At 36.9% G+C, this 25,689-nt stretch overlaps 1 protein-coding gene across 3 annotated transcripts; it reads right to left on the bottom strand.

Annotated features, from left to right (window-relative positions):
• Positions 1–15,961: 15,961 nt before the first annotated feature.
• On the bottom strand, positions 15,962–23,644 carry tbx3a (T-box transcription factor 3a). 3 transcript variants are annotated; one of them, XM_046839726.1, is made up of 8 exons: positions 23,157–23,644; positions 22,332–22,933; positions 21,241–21,508; positions 20,668–20,832; positions 19,818–19,894; positions 19,530–19,687; positions 18,165–18,805; positions 15,962–17,567 (listed from the first exon to the last, which is right to left on the bottom strand). In XM_046839726.1, exons 2-8 carry the CDS (start codon positions 22,742–22,744, stop codon positions 17,145–17,147), a joined length of 2,145 nt encoding a protein of 714 aa, XP_046695682.1. In that variant the 5' UTR covers positions 22,745–22,933; positions 23,157–23,644; the 3' UTR covers positions 15,962–17,144. The 3 variants fall into 3 exon arrangements, with proteins under 3 accessions (XP_046695682.1, XP_046695681.1, XP_046695683.1); XM_046839725.1 differs by having other exon boundaries at positions 22,332–23,644; XM_046839727.1 differs by having other exon boundaries at positions 20,668–20,814; positions 22,332–23,643.
• Between the last annotated feature and the right edge of the window lie 2,045 nt (positions 23,645–25,689).

Genomic DNA, 25,689 nt, shown 5'->3' with positions numbered 1-25,689 from the left:
TTTGAAATTCTGTTCACCGCAAAACGCGTTCATTTATGAAATAAAAAACATCTGAAAAATAGAAAAGGTGGAATCCATTTTTGTGTTTTTAACGAAATAAATCTATCTATCTATCTATCTATCTATCTATCTATCTATCTATCTATCTATCTATCTATCTATCTATCTATCTATCTATCTATCTATCTATCTATCTATACATACACTCTATTATTATTTTATGAAAACTGGAAACAAACAAAAAACAAACAAACAAACGAGTGTACAGAAAAAGTACTACGTAAAGATGTTCGAACTTGATGCCGCTATTTTAAAATTCATGAATAACGGGGAACACACACACACACACACACACACACACACACACACACACACACACACACACACACACACACGCTACAGGGTGTATGATTAAAGCACGACTTCATTTTGTGTCATATATGTCAACCATAGGATTGCAGTCCAATTACTCTGAGCATATTACACTGCTGAAACTTAAATACGAATGAAAGTAAATCCTCTAAACTTGGCTCTGAGTCACTGTGGTAGGGAATAAGGCTGAATGCACATATTTGGAGAGAGAAATAAAAAATAAAAAAAGATAAAAAGTGACAGTTTTGTGAATGACCATGGATGCATGGTGGAATAAATGTTACTAATTCCAACTAGCTGCAAGACCAGTATGTAAAGCCTAATCACATTGGTGGATATAATGAGGCAGCACACATGCTTGTGTAGTAAGAGAGGGTTAAGGTGGCAGCTGGTTGTAAGTTGGATGGTGCACACTTTAGCCTTTCCAGATTTGCTTCCATGAAAAATTAAGCACTGAGGCAAATGAAAAACAGGTTTAAGAAACCCACCACCGGTCCAGTTTCCATGAAATCTGTTATGTCTCTTGTGCAAAATGTTGAACTACTCACTCATGTATTCATATATATGCTTGCTTGTGCATATATCTGTGTGCTTTATTGAGAATCAAGAGTAATCTACATGTTGAGCTTGTTTTGAATCATCAGTGAAAGGAAGAAACCCCAGCACTTAATAGATCTTCCATATATGAAAGACATGTTCCTAATGTAGAGAGCTACAGGATTTGACTTTAAAGTTAACATCAGCACTCAGCGCTCATGTGTATTGCATATCTGAGAGAACGAGTGCAATCTGGATATTGTTTTTGGGTTTTCTTCTCCTAATGAACATGGATAAATAGATGAGGCATGCATTTGAGAATAGAAATTGCATACAGATTAAAGCCATGTTTGAAGAAAACGCTTGCAGTGGAGCATGTTCTGCATACGTCATTAAAATTTCGTTTTCCAAATTCAGTAGACACTATGGATCATACTGCCCTCTTTATGTCATCAAGTCATTATCTGGAATTTGTAATCTAGAGACCTGCCATTTAAACATAATTGACTACATGAATGTTGTTTTTTTTTGGTGCACGATTGATATCCAGTACACCATTCGTGCTTTATTCAACAAAGCAGCTTCACACAAATGAAGATGCCGATCTACATCGCTAATGAGCAAACAGATTTAGTATTGAAGCTGGTCAGGCTGTTATTAGGACCTGAAATGGCCACACATGGTCATCCAGTAGGCCGAATGTCCCCTGTTTGCTTGTTCCACTAAAGGCACCGCTGATAAGGTATCTAGGGTCTTTACTAGAGCACAGTGCTCAGCAGCGTCGTCCCCCATACCTCATGCCTCACTCACAACTCCACAGCCTGTCTGGGGCCAAGGGCTCTGGGGTTGGTGGGCTTGGGCTGACACATTTCTGCTAACAATCACATCACACGGACCAACATTCCGCTTTCCTGGTCCCTTGCTTTTCCCCCCTATTCATTTCCACAAGCATCCCACCAATGGCTTCATCAAACCAGCAAACTTCCTCTTCAACACCCTCACACATTTATGCCATGCAGGCATGTACATATACATGTACAAGACCATGGGTCATGCAGTGATTGCTCAAAAATAGAAACCAATAATAGAGCCAACACATGTTTACACATGTTACAATTTAGAAATGATAGTTACTATCTTTGCAACAAGGGTATATTTTTTACAATAATTCTGATGTGAACAATAATTCAGCGGGGTAATTAAATTGTGTTGATATGAAATGTAATTGAGTCAGTCCACAGTTGTGTTGCAGTGCCCTCCGCTGGACATACGTTGTAATAGGTTTATCAAATTGGCCAAAATGTAAACAGCAGCTCAGAGATAAGCAAATTATGATCATGAATATAAAATAAAGCAGTGATAAAGGTGTAAAGTTAGCAGCAAAGAAAGAAAGACCAAAATCCAGTGGAACCATAGGCCCATGCAGTGCTTATTCTTATAGAAATACATTACATTTGGTGAGATATTGGATCATGCCCTGTTTTCAACCAAAAAAAACCAAAGCATTATTTGGGTTAGTTTCAGGGTGATATTCCAATTTTTATGGTGGATTGACAAAATCATGATTTTCTCTAAAGAAAATAAGAGGATTTGTAACATTAATAGCACTCTGAGCCTTCCATGGAATCATTCAAAAAAAGAATCATGATTTGTTCATGTGTGCTTGTAAAACTATTAAGCAATTGTACTAGTTTGTGTATTATTATACCCCTAGGTGGGAATTTAAATCTTGAAGTCTATTATGTTCTGGCACTTGTGGGTATTGGTGGTGATCAGACATTTGTAGATTCATAGTTTTGTATATATCTGTATTTAAAGAACAAAAAAAAAAAAATGGAATATCCACTGTTCACATGGTATATGTTGAACATGGCATGACTCAAAATATTAAAGAAAATGAAGATGAAATAAAAGAAGAATATGAGAGTTTGTGTGTAATGCATATTTAAAGAGATCCATAGTAATCAACTATGAGCTGGAGGTTTTGGTCAGGGGTGGTCCATTAAACCATTGAGGATCTGTGTGCTGTCTGTGTCACCTCTGTAGGTTTAGCCTGCTCTGAACTGTATCACCTCACTCTGCTTTACTCAATATTTATGGCATCCCTTCTGTCCAATACCATCTTTGAATGTCTGGTGGGAGCCTACAAGACTAAGTCAGTGTAAGAAAATGATTACATATTACATATGTTTTTGATTTTTTTATGCTCTTGCCTTTTTTTCTTTTACATCATGAAAATTATGATCATAAAAAAATGACCTCATAAATTGTTGCTGGGTTTTTTTTACTCTCGGATTTGGGATTGCAGGTTTTGATATGTGTGGTAGTGTTTTTTGTCTTGTTTGTAATTGTGCATGGGATGTAACTCTTCCCAAAATGTGAACAAACTACTGTGGCTAGTGTAATGTTGTGACACTAGATTAATGAAATTACGATTATCTAATGGTACTAATGTTTTTTTTTATTTTTGAAATGTGTATAAGGAGAGATTGCATGAGTGATGCACGGCCCTGTGGTTACAAGCATAATATGAAGTGCTGTCATGCAAGTTATGCCGTGTGTAAGCGTGAGGGTGGAGCTGATGTAGTTTCCGGGGCCCTCTCTCTTTTGCGAAATGTGATGGCGATGAGAGGCACGGCTAGACAAGAGATTCTCCCTTTCACTGTCTGATAGTGTCTGTTGTTTCAATAACCGAAAATAAATCACATGACAACTCATCATCGTGTGAGGTCTCTTTTATTATCAATGCACACAAAGCAGAGCAAATCAACTACACTAGTAGTGTGTTAAATCACCCATTTTTCAAATATAGTGACGCAATGGATGTTAATCAAAGTGGAATTTTCAAGGTCTTGAGCAACCCTTGTAATTCGAATACAAAAAAAGATGCTTCAATTAATCCATTTAACTACACACGTAGCACTTTGTTTCCCCACGGACCATTATTACCGCTGTACCACCCGCTAAACTGTGAACCACTCTGGGGTCTTATTTATAAACATGCAGTACGCACAAAACGGGGCTGGAAACGTGTGTATGGCACTTTCCACGCAAAGGTTGTGCGCTCTCTGTGTCGCCAAATCCCCTTCTCGCATTCGGTGTTTCCACGTTGTGCGCATGCATGGCTCAGAGTTTACTCACAGTTACAGTACAGTTTCTCCAGTTAAGTTTTTTATTTTTTATAAATCACAACCTATGAATGTAAAGTGGCGAACGCACATTTTTAGCCTCGTTTTGTGCGTACGGCACGTTTCTAAATGAGACTCCTAGACAGGGAAACACAGAAGACCCTGCAGAATGAAAACAGGGAGGGGCGAGAAGAAGAGTCAGAACAAAGCACACAACAGAAAGTTTCCAATGTTTGTGATCATTTCAAACTAAAACATAAAGAAAACACCATACATCAAAGTAATTTGAAATAGATTTATATGTATATATATATATATATATATATATATATATATATATATATATATATATATATATATAGCTTTGTAATGAAGAAAAAATACTTCCTATCTGATAACTTGATTGATCGATGCACTAATCGATAGAATAATTAAATACTAAAATAATTAATAGCTACTGTAAATTATATCCAAAACCAACTGGCCAAAATTCTACATTGCCAGTGTATTCGTTCTATGAGCCACAGGCCAGATCTCTTGACACTCAATTCCCTAACCTGCCAGATCCTGACTCACCCATAAAGGATTTTAAGCGCTTATTAATAAGCTCTGCACTTTCTATGAAATGTTTCTCTAACTATATGCCCTAAAGAGGATTGCTGTGACAATTGTTGGCCTAAATTCACTGCCTTCTGTCATCTCTGTGCCTTCAGGAAGGCATCACATCTCCGGGTGGCCCTGATGATTCTTCCAGACTATCATAACAGGGTCAGTCATATCCATGACTCTCAGCCTTTCTGTGCATTCCTGTCTTATTGTTGTTGATGGATCTGCAGATCTGACCTTTATTCCCATGTTAATCTCTGTGTCTGTTCAAAGTCATAGCACATATTTAACTCCTTTGTCTGTCTTAGACTATGCACTCTCTGTAGTCCACTGTTTCTGTCTTCTCTGTTCTTTCCACTTTCTACTCTGATTCTTTCCCATTGTGTATTCCTAGTCCAAGCCTGGATAAATCAAGCTCCATCTCCAACTAGTCCCGTGTGGTTAAAAAAACAACAGTGGATGCTGTTCCAGCTGGCAAGATTGTGTCCTTGCTCATGTCCTGTGTTCTGTTAACATCCTGTCCTATACTGTATTCTATATTATTGGGTACTATTGTTGTACATGAATTATACCTGTTGCTTGCAAAATCTGTCCACCCAATCTGTTTATTATATTTGGATTTATATTACATTTGTATAATATCTTCTATACCAGGGGTCACCAACCTTTTTGAAACTGAGAGCTATTTCTTGGGTACCGATTAATGTGAAGGGCTACCAGTTTAATACACACTTCTGAAATAACAAATTTGTTTAATTTACCTTTAATTATATGTTATTATTAATATTTAATGATATACATCCATATCTAGTCATCTATATTTTAATATTGTCATTTTCAAATTCACACAAATCATTCAAATTTTTGTGATTTAAAAAAGAATAGCAACAAAAATAATTTGATGCAGCTCACTGGTAAGTGGCGCTATGATGAGCTTTTTTTAGAAAAGGCCCGCGGGCAACTCATGTGGTCCTTGTTGGTGACCCCTGTTCTATACACTGAACAAATTTATAAACGCAACACTTTTGTTTTTGCCCCCATTTTTCATGAGCTGAACTTAAAGATCTAAAACCTTTTCTATGTACACAAAAGGTCTATTTCTCTCAAATATTGTTCACAAATCTGTGTAAATCTGTGTTAGTGAGCACTTCTCCTTTGTCGAGATCATCTATCCACCTCACAGCTGTGGCAGATCAAGATGCTGATTAGACAGCATGATTATTGCACAGGTGTGCCTCAGGCTGGCCACAATAAAAGGCCAGTTTTATTATACAGCACAATGCCACAGATGTCGCAAGTTTGGAGGGAGCGTGCAATGAGCATGCTGGCTGCAGGAATTTACACCAGAGCTGTGCCTTGTGAATTTAATGTTTATTTCTCTACCATAAGCCGTCTCCAAAGGCGTTTGGAATAAAAATTTGCAGTACATCCAACTGACCTTACACTCTATGTGAAGGAGATGTGTTGCACTGCGTGAGGCAAATGGTGGTCACATCAGATACTGACCCCCCGGACCCCCAATATAGTAAAACTGCACATTTTAGAGTGCCCTTTTATTGTGGCCAGCCTAAGGCACACCTGTGCAATAATCATGCTGTCTAATCAGCATCTTGATCTGCCACACCTGTGAGGTGGATGGATGATCTAAGCAAAGGAGAAGAGCTCACTAACACAGATTTAAACAGATTTGTGAACAGTATTTGGATTTTTGGCCTTTTGTGTACATAGAAGAAGTCTTAGATCTTTGAGTTCAGCTCATGAAAAATGGGGGCAAAAACAAAAGTGTTGTGTTTAAAGTTTTGTTCACAGTAATAAAGACTCTCAATGGGGTTAAAGTTTGGACTCTGCCATGGCCAATCCATGATGTCTCATGCTCCATGATTTACTCTTTCACAATTTGTGCCTGATGAATCCCGGCATTGTCATCTTGGAATATGCCCCTGCCATCAAGGAAGAAAAGATCCATTGATGGAATAACCTGGTCAATCAGTATATTCAGGTAGTTAGCTGACTTTATTCTTTGGGCACATAAAGTTGCTTAACCCAGACCTGACCAACCCCAGATCATAGCACTGCCACCACAGGCTTGTATGGTAGTTATGGTCAGTTCATCCTCTTCTCTTCTTACCCTGATGCGCCAATTACTCTGGAACATGGTATATCTGGACTCATCAGTCCATACTTTATGCTCCACAGCAAACTGAAGCTTTTTTTTTCTAAATTAGACTCACTTTCTAACGACTACACAGCCAATCCTTTGAGTTCCTGTCACACTGTGCGATTGGAAATGCTCTTACTTTTAATAGTAAACATAGTTGTGAGTTCTACTGTTGTTTTTGTACAATTTGATTTTACCAAACGATTAAATGATCACCAATCACGATAGTTAAAGATTTTCTTCCGACCACATTTCTTCCTTGAAAATGATGGTTCCCCACTGTCCTTCCAGTTGTCCATGCCAATAATTTGACCCTTCTTAAACAGATTAACATCTTTTACACGATCACAGAATGTGTCTGCTGACATGGTTGTTTAAGAAATGAGAAGCTACTCACTGCATCAGTTAGGGTTAAAAAACTTGTTGCCAGCTGAAATATAATCATCCATGCAGTTTTTATTCAATGGGATTCTCTTACTTATTTGCTTAATTACATTCAGGTGGTGACTTTTTTTTTTTTTTTTTGGACAAACAAAACAATAAGCAAGTGAGTGACTCTCTTGTGCCATCTACAGGTGTAATGATGTTAATACAATAGACTGCTAATTAAAGCAGAATGCTCTTGTAGGTTGCAGTCTAATTTATTGCAACATTTAATTGTGATTCATTATTCAGCTTCCAAACGGACACTATAGAAGAGCAAGTGACAACAATGAAAATAGCAAATGATACATTTTTCACAGGAAGTACTTTTAATGGAAATCATACTAAACTAGCTGGCCAGCTGTACAATAGGTCTTCAGTGAATGAGGGTTCTTTGAGATGTACATCTATTTGTGTAGAACTAATCTAAAAGTATATTTGGCCACATTGTGGCTGAAATGTAAATCGCTAATAAATATCCTATTCAAAACTGGTTTATAAAAGCAATATCCCCTTTACAATTATGCCAATATCCATTGTTGATATTGTATTGTTTTTACTGTATTGGTAAAGTACTGCTTAAGTACAGACATTTTCATGTATTCACTGAGAAAAGAGGCAAAGTAGACTGAAGCTGTTGTTGGTTTTGTAATATGTAGGTACAAAAACTTTGTGCTAGTATAAAATAATATTGTAGTGATGTTCCCAGAAATGTGTAATTAGTAACATAATTACTACCTACATTGTAATTTGCCTCTTATGAACAGAGATGGGAAGTAACAAAGTACAAATACTCTGTTACTGTACTTAAGTAGATTTTTCTGTCATCAATTATTTACTTCAATATTTATTTTTCTTTATTACATTTCTTTTTTACCCAAATATCTGTACTTTCTACCTCTTACATGTTCAAACAAGGCTTGTTTCTTTAGTTTTTATCTATTTGGTCAAGTCAAGTTTATTTCTATAGTGCTTTTCACAATGGACATTGTCCAAAAGCAGCTTTATAAAATTTAAGAATTAAAGTGAATGATATGTATTTATCCCTGATGGAGCCTGGGGCAACTGTGGAAAGTAACAATTCAGTTAGTGTTGAGGAAGTTATGAGGAAGAAACCTTGAGAGGAACCAGACTCAAAAGGGGAACCCATCCTCATTTGGGTAATATCAAGAGTATGATTATACATCTTAAAAACAATACAGAACACCGGAACACCGGAACTGACATGAGCACCGGAATGTAAGATTGTGAGTGATGTCCTTTCTACAGTCTTATACAGTGACATTTTCAATATTTTATATCTTCTCTTTGCCCATCAACATATTTCTTGTCATTGTGTGGCTTTTTCAACCCACCACTGGTGTAACATTTCCTGTCTATCAAACACCACAGATGAAGACTAGTTTACGAAGCTGACAACAAGCTAGACAGAAGGCAACAAGAAGTACGAGGTTAACTTGTATAAAACAGAGGGAGTCAGCGATGTAAACATGAATGAGAACCAAGGCATATTTTTAAAAGCTATATGTCTCCATCAGGTGGTATTGAAGAGTATTACAACATTCAGTTTGCTTGAATCCCGGTCCACTTTTGCGTTGTGCAGTATTTCAGTGCCACAAGTTCACAAATCTACATGATGTTTGTAATCTTTGGTTAACATTTTGGTTAACTAGCATTTTTATCATTATATGCAGTCATTTTATTACACATACTGAAAATCTATATTGTTTAAACCAGTGGTGGGCCGTCAGGGACAGCAAAGCCTTCTCTGCTGGCCTAAACACTATCCGATGCACTGACCTACATTTACAACCTAAATTCGAATATTTGTTCCATGAAATTGTATTAATATATTCCCAACAGATTATTTTTTTTATTTCATAGCGTTTCTCTTGGCTGCACTGCTTCCAGTACGTGTATGTGGATGTTAGATTTTTGCCCAATCAGATTTCAGCCTCTATGTGCTGCCCAGGGCTTTCAAAGTCAGTACTGCTGGCCTCTTTACCTAGTCTCAATAAGAAACAACTATGTTTCTTCAACCAATCAGATTTCAAACTCGCCTCACAGGGCCAGCTAGCTGGCTCAGAATAGTGTCAGCATTTTTTTGTCCTCTGAATGGTTGGTCAGAGGGAAACGCTCTGCACACATTAATACATCTGATTTAGACTTTTTATGCCTACGGAGGAAGAGAAATTTATTTGGTCTTGGACATAATTAAAAATCTGTTTTCAGGAAAAACCAGACATCGTGAGAAGAGGTAGGCCAACCCCGAAGCTAGCTAGCTTGTCTCAGCTCGGGAAAAGTTTGTTTGCCCCTTCCAGACCAGTGAATACGAGCGGTACCACTGGCCACTGGCGTGGTTATATTGCGTTTTTGTATAGTATTGATGGTTTCTATAATTGCGACGTGATAGTGGTGGTATGAAAATGTGGATTAAGTAGGGATTAAGTCCCCACTGAAGGCCCAGGTACCAAGCGCATGGCCCACCACTGGTTATAACGAAAGGCACTGCACATTAAAGAAGGGTACAGCCATTCTACTGTTTAATGCCAAAGATACAAACAGGGCATGGCTTAAGCCTCTAAAGGATAAAAACACCAAACACAGCATAACCTATAGTATATTCAAACGGAACATAGGAAACACCAACATATGTAGTCCCAGTCTCATGATGTTTTCAATAATGGTTCGGACTTGGTCTCTGATTTCTTGACATTTTTTACTTGGACTTCTTTTGTTATAGAGTGTTAGCATTGGTCTCACCAATTTTAGTGGTCTTGAATAAGAGTTTGGAAATTTTTCATGTTGGCTTTTTATTTCACATGCACATGACAAGTAATGCTGTTTTTTTAAAAAGCACAGCTTACTTAGTTTATAAATAAAGGCAGCTAATTGAAGTAATGGCCAAGATCAAAATATTGCCTTTATTTGAATTTGATCTTAACATGTCTTAGATCGTTTTAAACCTCAGTCTTAAATCATGTCATGGCTTGTTCTGTTCCTGGGTCTTTACAGTGATGGTCTTGACTTTCCGATCACACTTAACATTTTTCAGATGATATAGTACATATTTTGACCTGCTCTTTGGTAAGGCCACAACACATATAGACAGACAACACAAAATAAATGTGTGCTAAACAGGGGATGAATCATCACACAAAAAAGAAGCTCAAACACCAAATAACCAGTATAACACACAAAATAACTCTACACAGCATCTAAAGCCAACAGCTCATTAACAAAGCAGCGGAAAAACAGAAGTAAGATTAAGAAACTGCTCTACCAAGTCTGGCAGACTCTTAAATATGTTTTACAAGATGATGTAGCACACCTGAATGGAGTCCAGAGGAACACAAAAAATATGGACTGGATTACATTGGACAGAAATCTACATGGATTGGATTTCCTGGGACCAGACTACCCAAATACAAAACATGCATAATACATTCAATAAAACAATTTAAATACAAGTATTCCTATTTTAAATGATAACAACTTTCTCAAATAGTTTGCAGCAAGAGACCAAATAAAAAACAAATAAATCTGTAAGTGTTCAGAATTTATTTTTATTACAGTTTTTTATTACAGTCATAAAGTCTTTCATTCCTTGTTACATATAAAAAGTAATTAGATTCGATTTAGCATTATTTATAGGTCTACATGTTCCTGGTTTTTGAGATTTGACTTCCTCTCATTCAATTCAGGTGACCACACAAATAGCCATCTAGCTTCAACTATTATAATGGTGAGCTATAATTTTTACCACAATAACAAAATCAATTATGGACCGACTGGCTATGCTTCATGAATATGTGTGGGTATTAACTATGGTTGTAAAGACCTAGCTATTGGGCAAGTTTAAAGTTGTAGTTCTTGTCCTATGTTCTTTGTGAATCAAAATTCAACCACAAAGATTTCACATTAATGGGAAAGAAATTTCACCACCTCTATAGTTGATCATTTATGGTTTCAGTTTTCCAACCTATATTTATTAGCAAATTTAAACATGTTACAAACAGGAAGTTAATTACAGTGATGACTCCTTTCCTCATAATATGTATATTCCTAAGTTGACATAATGTAGAATGCAGAAAGACAGACCATGCTTTTGTTACTTCTATTAGGTTGTCTTTTCTTTATATGACTGTATAATATAATGAACATAATCCCACTATCCGGTGTGAGCCAGGAAAGAGTGGGTTCCCTTTTGAGTCCTTTCAAGGGTTCCTTTCAGGGTTTGTTTGTCATCTAAGGGAGATTTGTCTTTATATTCTGTTGCCTCTGGCTAGTTCATTTGGGATCTGAATCTACATCTGGATTTCAGTATAGCTGCTTGTGACAATGTGACTGAAAGTACTATAGAAATTGAATCAAGATTAATCTGGGAATATAGTTAACATGGTGTAGAGGTCAAATGTATGTATATATATATATATATATATATATATATATATATATATATATATATATATATATATATATATATATAAGGAAATGATAGCTGACAGTATCAGTTCTACCTTACTCTTAAACTGTTGGGGTATTTACATAAACCACTCACTGGGTCAAATGGGTTAAATAATTTTGCTGTGTTATTTAATACTATGTTATGGGTGTATGGGTGTAATTTCAGTAATGGCAAAAAACAACAGCCTGGGGCAGTAAACTGGTTTTAAATTGTAACCCAGCCACAAGCTGATCTGGTTTTTAAAAGGACAATTTCGAGTGATTTTGGACCCTTTCATGGTTCTACCTTGTCCTAAGATGGATCCAACTGGTCAGGTTAACCAGCAAAGTTGGTCAAGCTGATTTTAACTGTTTAAAGTTAGTTCTAGATGGTCAGGATTAATATTTTTAGAGGGTTTAAAGCAATTAAAGGTGGGTTTTATCTTGTCAGGTTTATTCCTGCAGGTCAGGTTTTTAACAGCCCAATTGATCCTGGTTAGAGAAGGAGACTAAAAACAGAGACTAACCAGCTTTGGTCCAACCAACAAACTAGACTTTATTTGTTATTTGTTATACACTGTTACACCTTAAATAATTGCAGCTGTGATATTCCACTTATAAAGACCACTAATAATCTTTTTTTAAATATATATTTTCTTTAAACTCCCGTTGATTATTGGAAAATGACATTAAACAAAGCAGATTTACCACATGCACAATGATGTTCTCTTGTTTGTTGTTTGTACAAACCGGGAAAACAGGATCATACTGTATAAAATAGCTTTCTCCTTGTTTAAACAAATGTTGAACCCATTTTATATGCCACAAAAATTTCACAGACATTAATCATAGGAACGATTAACAATAAATTACATTTCGTCAAAAAAGACAGAAGACAGTTATTCCTTTAAATAAGTCACACACACACACACACACACACACACACATATATATATATATATATATATATATATATATATATATATATATATATATATATATATATATATATATACTTACCTCAAATGTTTTAATCTCTTGTTTTGATTATCATCATCCCATTATTCAGTGCCATTTTACTAATGGCTCTTTATGATTCAGTCCAGGTCCAGGTAACATTTCTTACATTATATAGGAACTGTAGTTAAACTAATAGTATAATGATTTCATTATGAGAGCAAGGAATGTGAACAGGAACATGGGATTTTAATGGGTCAAGTGTAAGATAAGTGGTCTCTGTCTGGAAACTAGGTAAGACCATTTCAAGAAGTCATAGTGAGTGTTAATCCAATTTAACAGAAGTCTGATTTACTTACTCAATATATTTTCTTATTTTAATATATTTTTATTCTTTTCAAGGGGAAACTGGTGATACTGGTCCAGACTAGAAGCAAACTTTTATAAAGTAAATAATACTTTGGACCAGGTGTGAGAAATATCGAATTTTAAGAAGTATGATTCATTCAGACTGTTGTATGTTTTTTGGCCTTGTATATACTACTTCCTTAAACAATGTTTTGAACATTGGGCGTTCTCATTCTGAATGTGATTAGATTTTTCTTGGCCAAGGATGCATTAACATGTGTGGTCTGATATGAATTAGCCATTTAAAATAACATATGTCTTTGTTGGACATATATATGTAGGGAGACCACTCTACACTGTGGATTCATGCTTGCATGCATAATTATACTAATGCACAAAGGTATTGCAGTGTGCAGCATAAAACATAATCAATAAAACAATTAAAATGTGTGAAATTTTTTTGCAAGAAACACTGTTGTGTGAACTCATAATGGTGCCAGTGATGATCAAATAGGCTTCCTGTTGGGGCGTTGGTAGTTTTGCTGGAGGGAAGGGTGGTACTGAGGCTTTCTCCATCTTAAGATCAACTATTTGTAATTAAACATTTGCTAGACGTTTCCAGATAAAGCTGTGTATAGTCCTTCCACAGTCAGAGAAAAACAAAAAATAAATCAAAATAAGATTATTACATTAAATATATAAAATATGCATAGGTATTATTATATATATTTTTTTACATCGGGGTTATGGAAACAGAGACAAAAATAAAGATGAACAATTTCGCAATGAAGCACTAGATGGCGCCAAAACCAAATAAAAACTGTACCTCGTTTGCAAACGCGAATCTTTACATAAAAGTGTAAACACTCGCCGTCACTTGACTCTGTCCTATGACTGTATTCCAGACTAGTCTAATATTGCCTAAGGTTATTTAATATCAAACTCAGAACATAATGTAAACTCCACACGAATGCCAATCGCATTAACATCTCATTTTATTTAATGTGTTTCAATATGTTAATTTACACCATGCAAACACATCGTTGTTGAATTAATGTTGAATTGCTTTGTAAATTAATTTAATACGTCAGTGCCACACATTAACCCTGTTTTCACCAAATAATCTTGTAATGACGCTGTGACGTTTACAAATCAGTTTAAAGGTGAACATCTTGGTTTGAAAATGATCCTCTTTGACGAGCTATTTCCAATCGATTTCACGTACAAAGAATCTTTGACCCCAGCACCAGTTGGAAAGCATATAACCAATGACTTAAGGTAGTTAACAGTCTCATAAAATAATTGGACGTTATAAATGTTGGGTGGGGATATGAACAATCTAACACTATTACATTTACAAATCGGATAATCTTGCCCTTAATGACTTTGATTTTATTTTAAGGTCCTGATATTGCATATTCCACAGGACCAGTAAAGTGATAATTTACCTTTCATGTTTCGGTGGATTTTCAATTTATGTTCAAGAAGAACCAATGTAAAATAAAATTTGTTGAAATGACCTTTCTACTGAACCCTGACAAACTTCATTCATTTTCAAGAATAAAATAGAACTTCAATCTAAAAAACCCACTGAAACGTGTACAATAGGGAAAGAGTCTGATCAAAGCCAAGAAGATGTAAATGTCCTAAGAGGATGAGGTGGATTAATAATCCAAACATATTGTATATAGCGTCAAATGCTCTTATTTGTTAACAAATATTCTTAAAAATTCTATATCAGGCCATTCAGATTAATCGTTTAACTCTTTTGCGTGTACTTTGCCCTGTAACCACTGGGTGGCGATAAAAGCAGCTGAGATCAGCAGGAAAACATCCTTTCCAACGTTATCCGGCAGACGCACTGTCGCCTGTCGAGTAATAAAATCGGTTAAGATACCGAAGGCGCCAGGTGAGCAATAGAAAGAGCAATTGAGATAGTTCCCTCGTGTTTACCTCTATTTTCCAGCGCCACCGACGTTACTTATTAACCATACTATATACAAATAAAGATAGGTGCTTTGATAAACCTGTGACTCCGGGGCGCAAGCCGAGTGGGCAAACACGTTATTTTACATTCTTCCAGGTTAGAAATAAACAGTGAGGTTTGTTGGTGCCACGGTGGCCCTCATAAAGCTCAGTGGCTCCATGCGGCTTACTGTCAAAGAAAGGAATTCCGTACAGGTCGAGCCGTGCTGATGCTTTCACTTTTACCACTTGATTTTCTGAGAGATCTCATGAGAAGTATCTCCAGTAGAACTTCCATCTTACAAGATTTGTCTAATAAGAAGCATATTTTGGGGCGCCACCATTTTAATGATCCAGCACAAAAATCATTGTAATACACTCTCAAAAATGTATCTTCTATATAAGTAACTTTTAGACCACATACACCTTCCGAGGTAAATGACACATACCTACTTCTAGTACTCTTGATGATCCCAAACCAGAGACAATGTCCAGCTTGTTACTTTGTTGCCTTTATTTTTGTGAGAAAGGGGGGCTTCATGTATAAAACATTAGATTTTTATTATAATGCAAGATATTTATTTATGTATGTATTGTTATATATATATATATATATATATATATATATATATATATATATATATATATATATATATATATATTTGCATTTTATAATGTAAATAGATTTATTTTAATCTCTTGTGCTTCACTAAACTTTATATTTCTTTTGCATTTAAAAAAGCGGGCTAATAATAATAATAATAAAAAAATCTTCTTTCAGGCTGTCTTGAAACTAATTTATATATTTTAGATTTTTTATTGACACTTTCAGAACACTGCTAATATAAACTTTTAAAAATTAATTGATGGGGAAAATAACAAATATACACCCCGAAAATCTTTCTTTGCGATTATTGGGACAAAACGTAATTTTGGACATGGAAGCTTTTTCTGAGTTTTGTTTGTGTTTTGAGTGTTATAGGGGCAAAAAAAAAAGAAAGAATGAAATGTATCAGCAGTATAAAGACACTGGCGCAATGCGTTGTCGCCTTTAATGCGTTTGAACAGAAACACTTGAACACAGAGAGAACAGTATGGAACAATGGCACATATTTTTTCCGGGGCTCATTAACAATCTACAGTCAGAGGGACGTCAATGTGAATGTCATAAGCAATGAGAATACCTCACAAACGATTTTTTTAACACACTATATCAACAATAAATTAATAACAGATCCCCTAGGAACAAACCAACTCCGTCATATTTACACGCAATATTCATATGAAATAATTACATAAATACTTTGTAGCTACAGTATATGTCACTATTTACATTATAGTCATTAGAACCGCATCCGTCGGTAAACTGCTCCAGTTCCCCCATTTCATATCAACGCTGGATTGTTTTTTTGTGTACCGCGGTGTGAAGCCTATAATACAATATCAGATCGTTTTATTCATGTAGGGTGTGTTCCATGTGTTTCTATACACGTGGCTTGTTGAGTTGGAGTGATTGCAAGGTCCGAACTTTTGTTTACAGTTGAAGTTGTAAGTAATATTGCACGCACTGCTTTGTCATTTTTCACGCTGGATGTAGTTTTGTGTGTGTTTGTGTGTGTGTGTGTGTGTGTGTATTTGGTAATAAAATCAAAACAAAACGCAACATGCAGAACGCCTGCTTCCATCTGGCAGTAACGACAGGCTTCAAACAATAGACTATATAATAACTAATAAAAAAAAAAACATAGCAGTCCTTTTTATTATTAGATAAACAGATATCCAATAAACTTAAATTTCTATTAAGAGTGCATATTAAAATTACTTGACTGACACCCCCTCCCCAGAGATTTGACATAAAAACGTAGAGAGGACAGCAGCTTTTTTCGACCTGTGACAAATTCCCTAGTCCATAATTCGTTTTTCAATACTTCTACGGTAATTTCAAACATCAGGAGAAAAAAAAGAGAGATTGTTTTAATTTACAAGACGTGAACATAAACATTTTTTTTCTTATTTTGTGTTTTACCAAAGTGCATTTTTAAACCGAACATATATCTTTTTTTTAATTTATAGGTCCACAGCCTATGTAAACCTGCTTTCGCTAGAAGGGCGTCGTCGTACATGATCCGTATCATCAATGTCCTTAATGATTCCCAATGCAAATCATGTCCTATTATTAATAATAATAATCACCATTATAATGATTAAGGAGAGACACTTCGTGGTCTGTCCTGCTTTGACTCGAGTCCGCTCACAAGGCGCTGGATGCTCTGCAAATCGCTGTTTGAATCTTTTTCAGAGCCCGTTTTTGGTGAAAGAGACACTGAGCCGGATGAGATGGTCGAGGAACGACTGGTCACCTCTGAAGTGGAATCCAAAGTTGCAGAAACGGGACTGGAAGCCATGACGTCCCCCTTCAGGTCGAGGGGAGGAATGGCGGTTGTGAGCAAAGTGCTGTCCGGGACACTCGGTAAGGAGTAAGGGCTGTACCGGAGACGCGGTCTCACGGCGTTAAGGAACGGGTGGCGGTGGACCGAGGAGGTGGCTGCAGAAGAAGCAGCAGCTGCTGCTGCCATGTACGTATAAGGATATGGGAAGAGGCCTCCAAAGGGTGACATCGCCAATCCCTGCATAATGAATAAAAGAAAGAAAGAACAACAATCAAGAAAACTCCGATTTTTGCCACAAAGCAGCACCTAATATTACACTGATTTAAGTTAACAGCAATTAATATATTTTTTTAATTTTGCAATAAAATGCTCCAATTTATTTACAACAATAAAGTTTGCATTAATGATAATAAACCCATGTGTTCAAATCCACTTTGAAAATGATATACAAATTATTATTGGTGTTAATGTTGTTGTTGTTTTTTCACAACACAACATTTCCTAGTACATAAGAATTCACTTGGGTCTAAAAATATATGTCCCGACAAAGCACTTTTTTTAAATAAAGAAAACGAAACCAGTCATAAATAACCGAATGAAATTGATCCAAAAGTCTGATTAGTAGTTTTTATAGTCTATAGTGTGGTGCGCATTTCCTTCTGATTTATGATCTTGGTGGAAAACACTGTTCAACAAGTAGCGCCACACCTTTAGCTATCAAAGTTAACGATAGAAATCACACAGTCTTGCTGTCTGTGTAGAAACACTACATGCACAAAGGAGTGAGATAAAAAAAAGAGAATTTGAAAAGAGGAGTTATAAAGGACTATTTACCTGAGATGCCAGGACGTGTTGCTGCAGATGAAAAGGCACTCCTGGCGCACCAGTCAGACTTTGCGACGGTGACGCCATGCTGGCCGCGTCCATGCTGGTCACTCCTCCTGAGGACACGGCTGCTAATAATGGACCCATCCCGGCGGCCATATTGGAAAACGCACCTCCCATATTAAACTGACTGGGATGCAAGAGAAAAGGATGGGCGCTTCCCAGGTGATTAAAAAACTGCTGCCCCGCCAAACCGGGTGGAAATCCGAAACTGTGCATGTGGCTCTGGTTCAGATGCGCACCGGCGTCTGTCTGAACAGTCAGTGGTGTCGTGTAACTCTCCTTGCTTACCGAACGACATTCGTCCGATTTGGGCTGATCCCCAGCAGGACTTTTGAGCTCTTCCCCCGAGCGCGTGGTGCTGGAAATGAGCGTCACCGGGCTGTGTCGCGAATCGGCCCGGCTTTTCTCAGTCCTGCTCTCGCGCACCCTGGAGTCGCCCTCTCCAAACGAGTTTGTGGGTTTGTTTAAAGCACCATCGCGCTCCTTTGCGTCTTCAGTGGTGGTGGAGATTTTGCTGGAGTCTGGTCCTTCCTTGGGGTTTGCGTCTCTCTCGTCCTCGTCACTGTCTTCGTCGCTGTCGCAGAAATCTGGGACGATAGTTATAACGTCAGGTGAATAGCGAGAAGTCGAATTTCTGTCTGCTTATTACAGTGGCATTGACAAGTATGGAACAGTGACACACCCTTAAATAATATTTCAGTAATCAAATGAAATCATATGTAACTACCATTTAAAAATAATCTTCCAGAACATGTAAAATAATATTAATAATTATCCTAATAATAATTTTAATAATATACACAATCTACTATACACTTATTTATTTATTTATTTATTGAATACTACTATTACTACTACTACTACTACTAACAATAATAATATACACACAATCTAATATACACATTTATTTACTTATTTATTTATTATTTTTATTTATGTAATACTACTACTACTAATAATAATAATAATGATGATAATAATAATAACAATATATACACAATCTACAAAACACATTTATTTATTTAATAATAATAATAATAATAATTTTTATCTTCAATAACTCATTACTATATAAAAAAAATCTATATAAAACGCAAGCCCATTAATTTAATATTCATTTTGTTGTTACAAAACACAACAGTAAAAGAACACACACACACACACACACACACACACACACACACACACACACACACACACACACACACACATACACACACACACACACACACACACACACACACACACATAAACACAAAATCAGCTCAGTGCAACAAAAAAAAAAGAAGAAAGTTTATTGGGGGGCTTTACCTTTTAAGCTCTGCCGTCCCACAGTCGCCACGGCGGGAGATGAACTCTGTCGGAAACATTTGAACGAATTCTGTTCTCCGGATGAATCGTCAGAGGTGACGTTCTCTTTTTTCTGAGGTTCCTCGTAAGATCTTAAGGACTGTAAGGCCAACTGCTTCCTGTAGCACAAACAGCAACGTGATGCAGCCCGATATTATTGTAACACAAATAATCACTCACAATCACCTTTCGATTTCTTGAATGTCATGTATTGTTATATTTTCCACTTGAAATCGTGTATTTGCTCACCTTTTTTCACGCCTTCCATTTCCAGTATCTCGAAACCCCTTAGCAAACGGATTGTGATCGATTTTCAGTTGTGTGATCTAAATGAAAAGGCAAACATCAAAACATCATATTGCACAGATATTTTAGATTCACATAGCTTTAAAAATCTCAACATATATACCCATAAATATAAAACACTAGATCCAGTTTTGTGTTCTTTTTCATATTATTAACTTTCAGATCGAACCCAGGTGGTCTGAACAGATTTCCTATACTCATACAAATGTGTACGTGTATGTGTGTGTGTGCACACGTGCACATACACTTATGAGCATGGTCATTTTTCTTTGCACTCAGCAGCAAAATCTCGCCAAGATCACAATTTAGCTCCATTATATAACTTTTTTTACTCTACATTGTGTACTAATGCCAACACGCGCCACACACCCACACACACACTTATATGTTCGTCCATAATCTTTCCTTCGCTCACTCTCTCCTGCCCTCTCTCTTTGACACGCACATACACACAAGCGCACATGCACACACGCACACACACTCCATTGTCCGGGTAGTTTGCCAAATCCTCGACCCCGTGTGATTAAATATAATTAAGATAACCTGTAAATCATACATTCCTGGAAGGTCTACAGCCCACAACATTTTGGGTTCAACATCTGAGCATGGACAACGTGTTCGTGATAAACCAAACATCCTACATTGCTGCAACTTTTCACACAATTACAGCAACATTTTTTTTACCATTTGGGCGTGCTTTTTAAATTGTTATTACAAGATCCTGTATGGAATGAAATCTATCCATGAGTGGATAATGCAAACATTCAGCTAAGCACTAGGAATCTTCACCTACCTTGTCGTTTTGGTACGCAGTCACAGCAATGAAATCAGTCTCGGGGAAAACGTAGGTCCTGAACGTGCTGTACGGCAGCTTGAGAATGTCGTTGGCTCGAACGATGTGAAACCTCGGTTGGTATTTGTGCATGGAGTTCAGAATCGTCTGCAATGAATACACGGCCTGGTAACATTTTTAAATGCGCCTCTAGCTTACAAACGTGGGCCACAGAAGAACACGTTGTATTATTTCCTTACAAGCCGAGGCCTATAGTTACACGCCATGAAACATATTTCAGTTGCTATGAAACACTAGTGACCTTTTTGGTGTTTTGAATGGAATTTTATACAATCAAATAGAGGCATTAATACACAGCTAAATATCTTGAATATAAAAAGTTGCCAATGCGCAACTTAAAAACAAAGCAAAATTAATAATAGCAATTATATCAACAACTACAATAACAACAAAAACAACAATACTAATAGTAATAATAATAATAATAATAGTAATAATAATAATAATAATAATAATAATAATAATAATAATAATAAGGCAAATATAAAACATAACATATAAAATTACACTTACAAATCCATGCTTGTCGGAGATATTGTTGGTGAGTTTTAGTTTGTGAAAGTTGACCACTTTGGACATCCATTGCTCGCCAGTAGCTGGGCTGTCGGGGTGGATATACATCCGCTTTGGCATTTCGGGATCAGCCTTACCGGCCACCATCCAGCGTGAGTTATGAAATTTATACCTGCAGTCGTCAGCCGCTACAATATCCATCAACAGAATATATTTGGCTTTCTTGTCCAGGCCAGTGCATCTTACTTTAAACGGAGGAAACATTCGTCTGCGGGGAAAAAGAAAGGAAATAAATATGTTTGAATGATCTTTCAAATCACCTGTTGACTTTGGGGACGATTGCGATTCGACTCAAGACTGATTACTCTACTCGAATATCCGGTGTCAGTGTATGAAAACATGAGCAGATCATTTTAGTGTTGAATTATTTTTGGCCTTGGTGCACGAGCAGGCTTACACACTACTTAGGGTCTTTAAAATTGTGAGGGCGAAATCTCATTGCAAAACCTTCATCCATTTGTCCAATCAGCAATAATAATATTGATAATAATATTGATAATAATAATAATAATAATAATAATAATAATAATAATGATAATAATGATAATAATGATAATGATCATGATAATAATAATAACAATTTCAGAGAACATACATTTTATAAAGAGGCTTAAATGGCTCATTAAAAAAATGAAATTTGGGTGTAATTAAAATGAAACATTTACTGAAGTCATTTCTTCATAATGTAAAAAAAAACAGTTTGTAAATTTACATCAGGCGCACTGCATTGAAATTGTTGCAGGTTATGACAGGTCAGTATGTATTAACTGCAGTCATAAAATATGATTACGTTAAAGTGATGCTATAAAAGTAGCATAGGTTGGGCTGTGTTGAACACACTAAAATTATATTACCAGGTTCGGCGCCATTGTATATTCTACAGCACTTCATGAGTTTACCTGGGTGTCTCTCGCGCGTATATGCTAATAGCTAGATGTTCTGTCAGTGGGCCACCCAAATCAATAAATCAATGCAGTGGAGTATCTGCTTGCCTGGTGATAACAGGAAACTCTTACATCGCCTTGATTTACCTTCCTGATTTGGTGATAACCATTTCTGTGCCGCATTTATGGAAGAGCTCCCAAAGTTCCTTGGCTTCGAGATGAACTTTTGGGTCGTCCTCAACTTCCTCCTCCGGCTCGAGTGTTTTTAGAGGCCGTAGATGAGCAGCGGCGGCCTGATGCCCCAGAGAGGAGAAGTGCAGGCCCGAATCCGAGGTGCCCATCAACTGATCCATGATGGGCTTCCCGAGCGCTCCTGGTAGCGAAAGCGAGCCGTTCGGTGGTAGTGCCAGAGCCGGGAAGAAGGGCGGTTGGTGGCCCAGCATGGCGCTCATGGCAAACTCTGGACCCCGGTTAGGTAAAAACGGGTGGTATGCCATACTCGAGCCTGGGATAACTGGATCTCTCATCAGGAAGGTCATCCAAAAGTCCAGATATTGCATATAGCAATATCTGATGATCTAGAAGTTCTGCCTTGCTTTGTGTTTTCTAACCGCGCCGCGGAGTCCGAATCTTTATCCAGTTTTTTGGAAATCCGCAAAAATCCAGTTTTGGAAATAAAACACAAGCATCCACAGCCTGGGTTCGAGCAACCGTAGTGTTCTGGGGTTAGATGGATTCCAGCAAAGCGACTGCAAAAGAGAAGAAGAGAAGGCTATCCTTTAACTCCTCCGGCGTTGCTGTATAGTTTATCTTCAAATGCTCTCTTGCGTGTGTTCAGCTCGCTTAAGCCAAAACACACACACACACACACACACACACAAATACGAAACCAAAAGAGAACGACTCTTTTTTCTTTTAAATAAATATGCGTTCAGGTTGCTGGTGTTCAAAAATCTACATTCTGATGGATACCGTTTAGATCTCTCGTGCACTGGAGGAGCAAATGAATGTCCATGAGTCCATTAATTTATGACATCGCCTGGATCTTTACGCGCGCGCACACACAACTTCCCTACTAACTGTAATAAAAAACACACACACGTTGCGCGCATACACACAAATGCAAACGTTGGAGAAAGTCCGTTTGGCCCGCGCGGAGGTGGCGAGTTCCCAGCACCGAGATCTTTCCAGTGCTTCTGAATTCCATGAGCTCCAGAGCCGTGTGGATGTGACGCGCGTTGCCAGACTCCAGGCTCCGTTGATTGGCTCTTTGACGCTTTCGGGACCAATTGTGTGCCTCCGTAGGCGTGGTTGTAACAGGTCGGGTGGAGGGGAAAGACTTCGGACTTATGAAGAGGTGTTGGGAAAAACTCGATTTCCGCCGCGAGACAGCGCTACCTCGCTTCGCCGATCGCGCGAATAACGTCGGCAGGCAACGCAAAGCGCGCGCGAAAGCGAGCGACCGGTGCGAGGCGGCGAAGAAGAGCAAAAGCGAATCCATAAGAAAAAAAATCACCGCCTCATGCGTGTGCCATCACGGCTCAGCCCATCTTACACCCCCCCAACACACACACACACACACACACACACACACACACACACACACACACACACACACACACACACACACAAATTAAAAATATGCACCTTTTAATCTGCATGAAGTAAATCCTAACAAACACTGGACTGTAAATCTGTAAATCTTCATCATAAGCAGCATGACTGCAAATCGGTTTCATTGCATTCACACTGTAAAACAAGCGAATCAAAAACAGAAAAATAATCCATTACATTTTCCCCGCATTACTAACCGATGTTTACGGAGATTATTTTTTTTTTCAAGACTCGTTTACATCACACAAATGGACATTACAATAAAATCTCATTTTGCACAAACCTGAACAGGAACCTTCCTATATTAAAAAATGCATTTTAAACCAAATGATATATTAATTTTATGCTTGTGGCACGTGTGGTTATAATTATATTTCATTTTATTTGTCTAAAATGTGTTAGTGTGTAAGTGTTAGTCTTATACATTATATATATATACATTATGCACAAGACTTTGATAAGGTTCTGAGTCTTGTATCAGTTATAATAATGTTTAAAACGACTTTATTGGCACAAAATTGTACACATTATTTCGTTTCTGTTATTTTTTTATACCATATATTCTCAGACATCCAAAGGTACTAATATGTACTTATGTCTTAGGTCTTATGAACTTTAGTGTTTAACATTTTGAATATCCTTAATGTCCAATTAAAGCCTATATGCACTAAATAATTTTTTTATTGTACATTTTATCCACTGTATCCAAAGGGATACTCTGCATAATAAAGGTAAGCTACAAAAGGTAAATGTACGTAGTGTTACTAAAAACGTCATACATCTTGGTAGCTTTATTTCAGCTTCAGATTAAATGCAATGCGTAAAAACGCGTCCAGAATCGCTCTAAATGAACAGTTGACTATATCCAATTACGCACACGAAAACCAATTGTACAGCAGCAGCCGAAGCGGGTTTTCTGCACATATGGCATGATTCATTTGCACGTAAACAACTCCTAGTTAAAAAAAAAAAAACTAATGACACTGGACCAACTATTTATGTTTTTTACTACAAGTTGTAATCTGTTAGTGACTTTTTGCTGATGAGCATGACCTTCTAGATTCAAAAACTTTTATTTCTTATTAGAATCGATCAAATTTTCTTGCAAAATTAGGTGAAATTATACTGGAAGGACAGAAAGGACGAACCTTTACTCATCAATTCCTTTGCAGTTCATTAAAAACGTGATCTTGCATTTTATTTATTTATTTATCCACGATTTTAGTTACACAACGACTTCTCTAGCACTCGAAATGACCTTCATTATTGTCAAAATGTACAGCTTTATCAATCCAAGTTCCATTCATGAGTTGTTATCAGGCCTTTGACCAATAGCAAATCGTAAAAAAAATAGTTTTGAAAAAATTAACCCAGTCAGTATGTATATTTTTGTGTTATTTTACACTTAAAAAATAAAAACAATATTTTTATGATTAAAACACCTTTGCGTACAAGAAGACCATCTCAAGGTCTCAGACATGCATTTGAATTCTTGCTCATTTTCTGACCAAAGATCTTTTGTGAAGATTATTATAAGCTTCCTATTTGCCATTTTTGGGCTTAGTCCATTTTTCTTTGTCCAGGTGTGTATTTCTAAACTGTAACTTCATTTCAATTGAGCATGAGCTACTTCTAAATTGCAATGTTGACACAGTGGCACCCTTTCAACTCCAGCAGGGTTAATTAAATAAGGAGCCCTCAGAGAATGGTAAATACACGCAGTGACCCAAGCGTGACTGATGATGTTTGTCACTGCTTTCTATCTCTCTCGTTTACTGTGATGTAAGAAAATTAGACTTTTTTTTTTTGCAAAGTGAGATGACATCATTACGCACTAATGCAAAACCAAAAAAAAAATGTAAAACCTAGAATAATCAATTTTGCAAATTTT

Source organism: Silurus meridionalis, chromosome 25 (genome assembly GCF_014805685.1).
Source record: "Silurus meridionalis isolate SWU-2019-XX chromosome 25, ASM1480568v1, whole genome shotgun sequence".
NCBI classification, from domain to species: domain Eukaryota; kingdom Metazoa; phylum Chordata; class Actinopteri; order Siluriformes; family Siluridae; genus Silurus; species Silurus meridionalis.
Note: the sequence above shows the minus strand (reverse complement) of the source record. Positions and strands in the feature narration are given on the sequence as shown.

Bases quoted from the DNA above. Each gene is read 5' to 3' on its own strand.
- tbx3a (XM_046839725.1), bottom strand. From the start codon at position 22,744: ATGCAATATCTGGACTTTTGGATGACCTTCCTGATGAGAGATCCAGTT. The intron at 20,833-21,240 runs GTAAGTGTAATT...AAATGTTACCAG, and splicing joins TCTCCGACAAGCATGGATTT to GCCGTGTATTCATTGCAGAC. The intron at 19,688-19,817 runs GTGAGCAAATAC...TTTGTGCTACAG, and splicing joins AATGGAAGGCGTGAAAAAAG to GAAGCAGTTGGCCTTACAGT.